The sequence below is a fragment of the Balaenoptera ricei genome, chromosome 5, assembly GCF_028023285.1.
Source record: "Balaenoptera ricei isolate mBalRic1 chromosome 5, mBalRic1.hap2, whole genome shotgun sequence".
Lineage (NCBI taxonomy): Eukaryota > Metazoa > Chordata > Mammalia > Artiodactyla > Balaenopteridae > Balaenoptera > Balaenoptera ricei.
The window spans coordinates 25639526-25651833 of record NC_082643.1 but is presented as its reverse complement, the minus strand read 5'-3'; the positions used below and the strand labels follow the sequence as shown (position 1 = coordinate 25651833).

General features: G+C 43.6%; 1 protein-coding gene across 1 annotated transcript in view; it reads left to right on the top strand.

Annotated features, from left to right (window-relative positions):
- Positions 1 to 12308, top strand: part of RNF150 (ring finger protein 150) — a 251064-nt gene that overhangs the window by 192699 nt on the left and 46057 nt on the right. Inside the window, exons 5-6 of the mRNA XM_059922523.1 lie at positions 4277 to 4373; positions 10012 to 10222. Coding sequence (XP_059778506.1) covers positions 4277 to 4373; positions 10012 to 10222 — 308 coding nt within the window. The remainder of the gene's footprint in view (positions 1 to 4276; positions 4374 to 10011; positions 10223 to 12308) is intronic.

The following is a 12308-nucleotide window of genomic DNA, read 5'->3' as shown; positions in this document are numbered from 1 at the left end:
GTACCAATGAACTTATTTACAAAACAGAAGTAGAGTCACAGATGTAGAAAACAAACTTATGTTTACCGGGGGGGAAGGAGGAAAGGGATAAATTGGGAGAGTGGGACTGACATATACACACCACTATATATAAAATAGATAACTAATAAGGACTTACTGTATAGCACAGGGAACTCTACTCAATACTCTGTAATGACCTATATGGGAAAAAGAGTCTGAAAAGAAAATGGATATATGTATATGTATAACTGATTCACTTTGCTGTACACCTGAAACTAACACAACGTTGTAAATCAACTATACTTCAATAAAAGTTTTTTTTTAATTTAAAAATAAATAAATAAATAAATAAGAATCCAAAGATGTGGAAACAAGCTTAGCAGGGGTTTGTCATTCCTGCCCCCCAAATGGGAACTTATTATATTATTCATAATCATCTCAGCATTATGATGCAGTGGTTGGCGTCATCTTTTGTCAGGGGTTTGAAGAACTCTTTGTAAAAGGTATGCTTCCCTTTGGTGAATAAGATAGGAGAAGAGTTTTGGTCAACCCTCGGTTGTATTTCCAGCTTGTCAGGATCGTTAGGAGATAGACTATCTCATCCCGTTGTTCCTCTGTATGTGCTTTCTCATGCAGCCTTTGTTACAACGTGGGAAGGGACAGTGCCCTGCTGCGAATTGTACAAATAGAATGAGTGAGATAGACTTGGCCCTAGAGATGTTTGTTGAACTGTTGGTGCATTTCACTAAACTCCAGATTCTTTCCCTGTTCCTTTATTTATTTAGTCTAGTGACTTTTATTTTTCTTTCCATATGGGAGGGAAAAAATTGTTTGCAATCCCAATTGTAAGGAAGTAGTCTTCCTATTTGGTCAACACAAGAAATATGGTATTAGGAATAAATGAATGTTAGTTAATAGCCAACACGATCACCCTGTGTATCATTTTAGCACTGTTTTTGTTGTCCTTAGTTCCCCCTTTGATTTTTTTTTAAATTTACAGTTACTTGCTTTCAGCACTAGAAAGTTTAGAGTAGAAATCAGAGTGATAACCTAATATCTAAAAACAAGATGTAATAGTGGTATTAATAAGATGAATGATAGCTTACAATTAAGGATGATCAGGACTTATAGTTTAAGCTTCATGGACATTATTTATTCCCTCTCTCTCATACACAAATACACACACACACACACACACAGACTCAATCACTGGCAAACTCCATACCATATAAGACAAAATTTCCATATAAAACAAAATTTCACAGATGAGGAATGAAGTCTTGGAGAGCTAATCCTTGCCTAAGATCAAAGAGCCAGAAAATGATGGATCCATAAGGGTGACTCTTCAATGACCTTTTCTGTTGGAGTTCCCAGGGAACCACTGAAGCACTGTGATACCGCCTTGAAGGAAAGGACCTTGTCTTATTCATCTTGGTGCCCAGCTCCTAGTGCAGAACAGAATGGAACAAGGGGGTGACGTAACTAGCACTTTTCTGGGCGAAGATAAATCTGGCAAGGATGAGTGGGATGAAAAGAACAGGGAAAGATTGGTGGCGTGGAGGGCGGTTTAGATGTTAGTACAACAACACAGAAAAAGAGTTAATGAGATCATGAATGAGGGAGTGGCATGGCAAAAAGAAAATAGGCAATGAAGGTAGAAGAGATTTAGGAAGAATGAGTCCGTGGGACTTGATGGCCATGTGTAGGCAGTGAGGAGTTCCAGGCCTTTTGAGAAATATCCATTCATGTAGCAAATATTTCTGGAGCATCCTCTGTGTGCCAAGATCTAGTCTAGTTGCTGGGGATCTAACAGTGAATTAGATAAATGAAGATTTTGCTCTCGTAGAGCTTATATTCTCGTTGGAGGATGTAGCAGTCAGAGTTCTCCAGACAGCCACTGTATCCCACTATATATTCTTAAGGAATTAGCTTATGTGATGGTAGGGGCTGGCAAGCCTGAAATCTGTAGGGCAGGTCTACAGGCTGGAAACGCTGAGCAGGGGCTGGTGCTGCCATCTTGAGGCGGAGTTTTTTCTTCCTCAGGGAAACCGGTTTTGCTGTTAAGGCTCTTCAACTGATTGGATCAGGCCCACCCAGATTATTTAGAATAATCTCCTTTATTTAAAGTCAACAGACTGTAGATATGAGTCACATCTGCAGACTACCCTAAATCAGTGTTCGATTGAATAACTGGTACTATAATCTAGCCAAGTTGCCACATGAAACTAACCATCAGAGAGGAGATGTAAGAATGACCAGTGCAGACAGAGAAGTCACTCAGGGTGTAAGAGTAAGTACCAGCTTCTGTGTGTGGGAGACTCAGGGAAGCCTCCTCTGCAGGAATAGATGTACCTTCATCTTACACATGAGGCAGAGGAGACGTGGGAATGTTGTGATTTATTTAGGCTAAAACAGCTAATGATTGACCCTGCTGTCTTTCTGACTTCCAGCACATGTGCAGGAAACACAACAGAGCCTGCCTCCCAGGAATGGTCAAAGGGACCAGAATGTCTGACTTTCTTTTCCCCAGAAGGAACACCAGTGGGTGAGCAAATTTAGATTAGGCACTTGTTTTCTGAACGTAGAGCCTGAACACAGAGAGGTCGATTATTGCTTTGGGGTAGGGGTGCAGGGGGACACTTCACCCCGCATCAGCCCCTCCCTCCTGCTGCTGCCCTGGCACTGGCCTTCTTCCTGTGCCCAGGTCAGGGCTTTTGTACAAGCCAGTCATTCTGCCTAGAAGACTCTTCTTCCTCTCCTCCCCTTCCTGTGGACAATGTCTGTGTAGGCCTCCGGGGTCTGAACTAAGGCACCTCGTCAGGGAAACTTTCTCTGTGTACCCAAACTAGGATACATCTCCCAGGTACAAGCCCCCCACCAACTCCGTGTTCTGCTAATGTGTACTTAGCGCTATGGTCGTGAAGTAGTTTATCTCTGTTTTATTAGTGTCTGCCTCTCCGATTATCCTCCCAAAGAGGAGGAGCCAAATCACTATCGTGCTGATTCCCAGTGAGGAGCACAGTTTTTGGCAGATATTACTTGTCACGTGGATGCACGGATAAAGGAATGAATGAATGGGATATATTTACTTGTGAGCAGTAAATCTGTAGGGCATTCTAAATAATGACCTGGAAACACACGACACATTCAGGTTGCTCCTCTCCTTTTCCTAATCCCCAATCCGATCATGTCCTGTACACAGCTAATGCTATCCTTGGGACACGGGTTCTTCTCCACGTCAGTTTCAGAAGTGGCACTTCTTGAACTCTTCTCTGATTTGAGGGATCCTTGGTACGCATTGGAACCTCAAGCCTTCTAATGCAAAGACAGCTGTTACAACTGTTAGCACCATAAAAGATGAGAGTGAGGGAAGAGAGTGCAAGCGTTCCAGGAATAGTGCAGCATGGATGGCGTGTCCTAAGGATGCCCTCATACTTGACAGATGGTTCTCTCTCTTCTTGCCCCAGGCAGGAAATTCTGACTGCTTCTGCCTGGGGTCTGGAGTCGTGTGCGTGAGAAGACAAGCTTCTGATTCGAGCAGCCCCTAACGTCTCTGAGTGGGCTCTTGTGGGCCACGTTGAGAGGAAGTTTAGTCAGGACTCCCCACCCCCGCACCTACTAAATGCCCCCCTTATCCTGTCACTCAGAGGAAGGCTCCAGAGGGCTGGCGCATGAGGCTGGTGATGGAGTTGAGCGCATCAGCTGTACAAACAGGAAAGCTTACGGTACCTCTCACTCTGGCTTCTGATGTGAGAGCCACCAGCCATATCAACTTAAAACATCACTTGTGCTGTGAAATGCTTGCAGGAGCTCTTCTGCCCTTTTGTGTGAGACCCCAAATATCTACAGAAATGAGGCTTTATTTTGCAGTTTTCTTCTGACTGTAGGAAAAGAAATTTTGGATTGATTTAAAAGTAGCAACTCTCAGGTTATCCTGCAAGATCTGCGCAAATTTCCCCACTTGCCTTCTTTCCATTCAAGATTCTTCCTGTCGAGAAAGAGAGAAATTTCTCTGTTTCTACACTCTCTGCATTTTCTGAAACTTGGAAGGCTCAGCTGCAAATCATAGCGGACCCTCCTGGGAGCCAGACAGATGTTGACTGTATCACCGCAGGGTGTAACAGGAAGCATTACTGGCCCAGGTGTTCGGAGATGGAGGTCCGAGTCTTGGCTCTGCCAGCGAGCAGTGCGTGACCTTGGACAGGTCTCTGGGCTGGAGTGGACTAGGTGCTCTCCGCAGGTACCGCCGCGCTAAGATGTATGGTTCTCATTGCAGGCATCTTTTCCACAAGTCCTGTGTTGACCCCTGGCTCCTAGACCATCGCACCTGTCCCATGTGCAAGATGAACATTCTTAAAGCCCTAGGGATCCCGGTAAGCACAGCACAGCCTCCAGCATCGTTGTGTCTGTCTTTCTGCCTTTCCCACAAAGCAGGGCGAAAACAGCATCCCTGGATTTTCTGTGTCCCCTCAATCCCATAGCAGTGGCGTCACCTGATGAGGCCCTCAGAGCACTCCCATGCCTGGATATATTTCTCCTCTCACTTTTTCTCAATCTGAGGACATCGTGACCCTCTCGGCATGTCCATTGTATTTGTCTGTGAGTTGAGATGCTGCCTGAGCAGCTCACAGGCCCCTCTTCTGGGCTGCAGCGGGTGAGAGCAGGTGGGACACCCACAGAGGCCTCTGGGGCCAGTTGTACACTGATGGCACTCTTGTGTCATTTACCTGTGCTGTCATCAAGCAGACCCACACGCCACACTTTCTGATGTTTCCCCACCATCGCCTAGCTTCCAGAGGAAACAAGCTCTTCCCAACGATGGGAGGGGAGGCCATCCACTGGGAATCTGGCTCAGGGGCCTCTGCTGAACTCAGATCTCCGTGGCGAGCTTGAGTGAGGAGGAAACCAGAGCCACAACCACTGAATTCTAGCGCTACCCTCAAGCTGGCACCCTCAGTTATATGTTTTATCAAACTTAGTCATTCCCCCTGTGCAAAGAGAATCCCCCCGGCTGGCTGGCTTGATGCTCCAGGGAAAGACTTTTCAGGGACCATATCGAGTGAAGGCCACGGGCTGGTGAGACACCATCTGCCGTGGTGAGGGCAGGAAGCAAGCCAGGCCACCAGACCTGAGGGCTGCGCAGAGATGTGGGAACAACGTAGGCGCCGTCTGAAAGAAGCTAGACAAACAGCATACAGAGACCGGCCTCCCCCTTCCCCCTCCGCTTTGCTATCTCCTCCTCTTGTCATTCCTCACTACTAATGGCAGAGAATAAATAGAATTTTAAAAGTCCCAAGATGTCACTGAAGAAGAAAGGATCAGATCAGATATCAAAGGCTTCCTTTAATGCCAAAGGGCTAATTATCCCAGGAAGATCAGAGTGACTCTGTTTGAGAGGGCACACCTGAAGCATCACGAGGTCATGGATTGGCTGAATTTTCTACCCTGCCTCCCTGCCAGGTGTATGCTGATTTTTTTTTTTTTTTTTTAACAGTCGATACACCAAACACAAATCGATTTGTGTGACTATAGCTTTGAGCTAGGTTTTGAAAGGCAATGCATTAAATTTTCAGACCAGAGTTGTGAAGGCATAATACCTTCAAGGTGAAAATCACTGACAGTGAACATGAAACATGAGTAAAAACCCAACATCTCTCTCAGATACTGGGACTTAGGAAATTAAACTCGCTGTTTGCATGTTCCACATTTCTGGCTCTAACTGGTTCTTACCGGTGTCTGACTTTAGTCTTTGTTTTGTTGTTGTTAACTGAGTAGCCTTGTGCCTGCCCGTGCTGTAAGGCAAGTAAATATAAGTGGAAAGCTAAGAGCTGGGGACATTTTCATTTTGTAAGTGGATTTCTCTAAAATGAACTAAAGAATGAGAGCACGGCTCACGGATGGTGAAATTCCTATTACAGTGGTATCTTCTCCCATTATATTTTGCCAAGAGAAATAAAAGACTGAACCTGACAGGGCCAGGTCCTTTATTGTCAGAGTGTTTTCAATCCCCTTATCTACATTCAAGTGCTTCATCCTATTTCTCTCCAGTCAGGTCTAGGGGGTGTCTTTGCAGGATGACAGATCACATCCGTAAGTGCTCCTGTAAGGTACCGTATAACACGGGCCTTTTTTATCCCAGCACACACCATCTCCTATCACTATTATCCTGGTATAAATAAGATGATTGTAAACGAATAGAAAATCCCGTGCAGCTGGTATATTCACTAGTCCCTAACTATTTCGCATCTGGTTTATTTGAGGAGTTCTCCCTGCTAACCTGAATTTGAAAGCCTATATAGGCTGTTCACTTACAGATGGTATTTGACATCTCTTACTAAACATTATGACTGTCATTTCTCTTAGAGGTATATAAATTGGGTTTCTATTCAAAATATTATTCTATTTGATGAACGATTTCGAGTGGATATAAACTGTGAGATTCTGTAAGGTGGGTCTGTTAAATATTGTATCTAAGCCACATTATTCGTTCGTGCTCTCATTAACAGTCTCACTGAACTAATTCGCTCTTTCTCTTTTCCTCTACTCACCTCTGTTAGAGACGTAACACTATTCCTGCTAGCCCACAAAGTAAAAGCGAACACCCTGCCTCAAAACTAATAAAATAACGCTATAAAAAGAAAAAACAGAGAAAACAGGAACTTGATCAACAAGCAGAGTCAACATTGTGAAAAATATGTCAGTTGTTCTTGCATCTGTGGTCACATTCAGATGCTTATGGCTGGAAGAACAGCCAGCACAGGGCTCCTCACTTGGAACTCTTTTCCTCCCTGATACCCGCACACAATTTGGATCTGCATCTTTACATAGCATAGTGGAGGGAAAGAAGTTATTTTTTCTTCTACCCTCCTCGGTTCTCCAGCTGGGCCCTGTAAATTAGACTTGTACAAGACAGATTGAGAAGAGAAAATCAAACAGAAGTTTATGAACACATGCATCGTGTGTGCACATAGGAGCACTTGGCGATGAGTGACTCAGAGGGGTGGTTAGAACTTCGGCTTCTGTAGCATCTTCAAAAAAGAGCAATAAATTTTTAGAGAAGTGACAAGACAAAGGGAAAGGACTTTGAGTTTCTAGGACAGCAAATTGTGGGGAGGTAAATATATGGGGGAAACCAATGGCAGATAAGGGCATGTCAGTTAGGTTTGTTGTATGTTCCATTTTGGCGTCAACTCCCAGTCACTGGTGATAAGAATGTTCTTCCCTTTCTGGTACAGAGAGGGGGACCCCCTTACAAATTTATGTCTTGCTTTTAGGCAAATAGGGGGAAGGCAGAGAGCATTTCTTTACCCAGTTCTCAATTGTTTCAGCTAAAAACAATTTCTATGCCAACATAGCATATTTTGGCAGTGGCATACTCTGCTACCCTTCAAAGGCATACTTTACCTTTGCCCAGAAATTGAATTTCTTTAAGTATTTTCTCAAATCTTCCCTTCACTGATCTCGGATCTGGGCAGATACTAACATTCCCAAGTTTTCAGAGCAGTAAACTGAGACTTAGATAAAATTTCCAAATCAACATTTACTGAGCACTTAATAATTGTCAGGTACTATGTGAGGGCTTGGAACTCAAGGTCAATATAGTGTAATTGCTTCACTTTAAAAAGCTTGCGTCTCACTTGTGTGTGGAATCTACGTGGCATAGAAACAGAACAGATTTGTGGTTGCCAGGGGCAGGAAGTGGGGAGGGTGAAATGGGTGAGGGGGTCAGAAGGTACAAACTTTCGGTTACGAAATAAGTAAGTCCCGGGGATGTAATACACCGCATGGTGACTCTAATACAATACACAATACTGTATTGTATATTTGAAAGTTGCTAAGAGAGTAGATCTTAAAAGTTCTCATCACAAGAATAAAAATTTTGTAACCAGGTGAGGTGATGGATATTAACTAAACTTATTGTGGTGATCGTTTTGCAACATACACACGTATCAAATCATCATGTTGTACAACTTAAACTAATACAATATGCCATGCCAATTATATCTCAGTAAAACTGGAATTTTAAAAAAAGCTTGTGGGCTAGTAGAGTGAGACTAACACAGTAGCAAATGACTGTAACAGTGGGAGAAGTGTGAAAAGAGTTACAGTGTCAAAGATGACTACCTGGGAGGGAGCACTGCTTAGCAAAGAGACATTTGGCCTGGGAGTTGAGGGATGATTAGGAGTTCACCAGGGTTAGTTTGAGACCTTGGGATGGGAGAGGGGAAGGGGACGATGATTTGGGCAACTGTCATCCCGAGTGGAAGAGCAGCATATGCTAAGGCGCTGAAATAGGGAATATATAGTTTATTCTGTGTGTTTCCAAAGGCTGAAGGTAGTAGGGCCAGAAGAGAAGGCTGGGGCCAGACTGTACAGTGCCTGTTTTGCTATACTAAGGAGCTTGTCATTCATTCTTTAGGAGGAAAAAAAGAAAAAGAATCATACCTGTGCTTTTTTTAAAAAAAAAAAAAGAGTGCTCTGGTGAAAAAGTGGAGAATGGAGTATACCGGGGAAGAAACTAGAGGGAGATTGGGAACTGGTAATGGGGTAAGAAGCGTTCAGAACATACCCGCTCATGTCCAATAATCTCAATCAGTAAATTTGGCGGATCAGTCATTCAATGAGTTGACTTTCGACAACTCGAATTTCAAGGAGTTGGCCCACTGCCAATAGAGATGGAGAAGGCAGAACACAAAGAGAATATGAAGGAAAGGGAATGAGCTGAATTTGAAGTTTTTGTGGGATAATGGAGATTTCCAGCTGACTGTTGGAACCACAGGTGTGGGGCTTGGGAGACTTGGTTTGAGAATGGAAATCCAGGACAAGAGTCCAGCAGTTTGAATTTCTTGCTTTGTGCTCCCAATGAGCCCATGAGTGGTAGATTTTCTCTTTCAATGCACTTTGCACACAATCTAGTCATTGTGGTGTTATTTCAGACAGTGTCAACCTAGAATTCTCCTCACCCAAGCCTGCCCACCCTGATCTGCATCCTTGGACGGGGTGCAAAACCGTGTCATTGTCGTCGCTCAAGGCAATGTCACTAACCAGAGTGGAGCAAAAAGTGTGATTAACAGCCGTTCTCAAGACCATATCTCTCCTCCACCACCTTTAAAAAATAATTTTTATGAGCTTGGTCAGAGGCAGAACAACTGAAAATCATTTTTTAAAAGCTGTTTGTGGAAGAGATATCAATACATTCAACACCACTTCAGCCAGCAGAACTGAGACCATAGAGTAAAACTGCCCCGCTGCCCGATAAGAGAAGCTGGCCGACAGAGGCTGCCTTGCGAGGCACAGAGACTCCCGTCTCTACATTTTTCAAATGGAGCTGTGAGGACTATTGGGAGGGAGAGTCCTGTAGTGAGTGGGTAATTAAAGTAGATGGTCTCACCCTAGTTTTATGATTCTAAGATTTTAACTTAGAGGATTTGACAAATGTACCATCAATTGCATGTTATGTAAATAGGGCTTTGCTCTGCAGCTGGTTTTTTGGCTTGTGTTTAACAACACCTCACCCTGTGCTCTTGTGTTTGTGTGTGCGTTTGTTTATGTATATGTGTGTATCTCTGATGCACAATTCACGAGTCAGATTCTGTCTCCCCTCTCATGCCATCAGTCTGTTTGCAAACAACACATGGGTCTGTGGGGCTAATTATCAGGGTGTCAGCTACTTCCTATACGAGAAGTAAACACTAGAGATAAGGAAGAGCTATCGTTATAAATAGGTATCATATTATTCTCCCTATGTAATTATATTAATGTATGGCTAGTGCTACTCCTGGAATTAAAACCTTGTCTGTAGATCTAAACGGAACCTTTGGAAAGAAAATTTTGGAAGATGTTTTCATGTTAATTACAGGAACTATATGTGGAATGTCTTTCAATAAAGTGGTTCAGGAAGAAAACAGTAAAGAACTTGGTTTTCCATCAGGACAAAATATTTAGGCTGTAGACATCTCATCTCTAACTTGATGATATACACTAAGATAGGTCCTTTTCTGCTCCTGTCAGCCCAATGCCGATTGCATGGACGACTTGCCCACTGACTTCGAGGGATCTCTGGGAGGTCCGTCAACCAACCAGATCACCGGCGCAAGCGACACAACCGTAAATGAAAGCTCAGTCACTTTGGACCCTGCTGTCCGGACTGTGGGAGCCTTGCAGGTGGTCCAGGACACAGATCCCACCCCGCAGGAGGGAGAAATCATCTTCACCACCAACAGTAAGTTCTGCTGCGCCACATACCAGTGCCATATTCCAAAAGGCTGTTGCCTCGTGGGAATTGGAAAAAGGCACTTTTCCTCAAGAAGAAAGAAAAATTAAATGAATAGAACGTTGCTAGGCTAAACAATCATACCTGACGGGCCTTGAGAAGCCCAGCTTACTCCAGAGCCAGCAGGGCAGACAACAGTGCTAGCTGTGTGTGTCACCCACCTACACACGCCGATGCCACAGCACTGCACACGCCCCACGGTACCCAAACACCAGGCCAGGTGGTGGTGCTGGCCTCTGAAGGTGGAAGGCAGGTGAGAAGAGCCAATGCCGGCGATGTTCAGTGGGACTGGGGTAGGGCACAACCCACTCACTCATGTGCGTGTGTGTGCGTGTGTGTGCGTGTACACGGGCTTGAGCCCTCCCGAGTGTGCAGGTGGCTGTCTGAGCTGGTCTGGACAGCATGCAGGAGGGTTCTGCCCCGCCGTTGCTGCAGGACTCAGAGGCAAGTGGAACCCCTTTAGATGGGCATTCTTGCAGTACCACCTAAACCCCTATGCATAGTGACATATTAAAATATCTTTAGGGTTTCTTCCACATCTCCTGCACAGACTCAAAGTAAATGCTGTTCTGGTTGAGGGTAGTTATAAAAATATTAAAATAGCTATGTTAGCATACGGTTGAAGCTCAAACCTAAAGTATTTACTCTACCGTCTAATACAGCAGAGATAAAAGGAGTTCTAAGAAAATCAGCATGCAAATTAACTTAGGTTTAAGGTTAAAAGGGTGAATGAATATTGCAGGTTTTAAAGGAGGTGTGTTTTTTCCCTTGATGGAAGTAACCTATTCACTATAGAAAATTTGGAAATGGAGCAGAGCAGATGAAAGCACGTTGGGATATTTCCTTTTAACTTGGCCTCTTTTTTACTTATTCGTGATGTTTATGCAGTTCAAAAAATCATTCACGCTGAAATTTAAAGACGCATTTTTCTGATGAAGAAACATAACAGTCCTCGTCGTTGAAAGACTGAAAAATGAAGAAGAGAATAAAAAAAGAATGCAAAAATCACTCAGTACCCCACTACCCAGAAATAATCACTCTTAACATTTTGGTGTATTTGCTGATAATCTTTTTTTTTTTTTTTACATTTTTATTGGTGTATAATTGCTTTACAGTGGTGTGATAGTTTCTGCTTTATAACGAAATGAATCAGCTATATGTATACATATATCCCCATATCTCCTCCCTCTTGCGTCTCCCTCCCACCCTCCCTATCCCACCCCTCTAGGTGGTCACAAAGCACCGAGCTGATCTCCCTGTGCTATGCGGCTGCTTCCCACTAGCTATCTGTTTTACATTTGGTAGTGTATATATGTCCATGCCACTCTCTCACTTCGTCCCAGCTTACCCTTCCCCCTCCCTGTGACCTCAAGTCCATTCTCTACGTCTGTGTCTTTATTCCTGTCCTGCCCCTGGGTTCTTCAGAACCTTTTTTTTTTTTTTTTTAGATTCCATATATATGTGTTAGCATACGGTATTTGTTTTTCTCTTTCTGCCTTACTTCATTCTGTATGACGGACTCTAGGTCCATCCACCTCACTACAAATAACTCAATTTTGTTTCTTTTTATGGCTGAGTAATATTCCATCATATATATGTGCCACATCTTTTTATCCATTCATCTGTTGATGAATATTTAGGTTGCTTCCATGTCTTGGCTATTGTAAATAGAGCTGCAATGAACATTGTGGTACATGACTCTTTTTGAGTTATGGTTTTCTCAGGGTATATGCCCAGTAGTGGGATTGCTGGGTCGTATGGTAGTTCTATTTGTAGTTTTTTAAGGAACCTCCATACTGTTCTCCATAGTGGCTGTATCAATTTACATTCCCACTAACAGTGCAAGAGGGTTCCCTTTTCTCCACACCCTCTCCAGCATTTATTGTTTGTAGATTTTTTGATGATGGCCATTCTGACTGGTGTGAGGTGATACCTCATTGTAGTTTTGATTTGCATTTCTCTGATGATTAGTGATGTTGAGCATCCTTTCATGTGTTTGTTGGCAATCTGTCTATCTTCTTTGGAGAAATGTCTA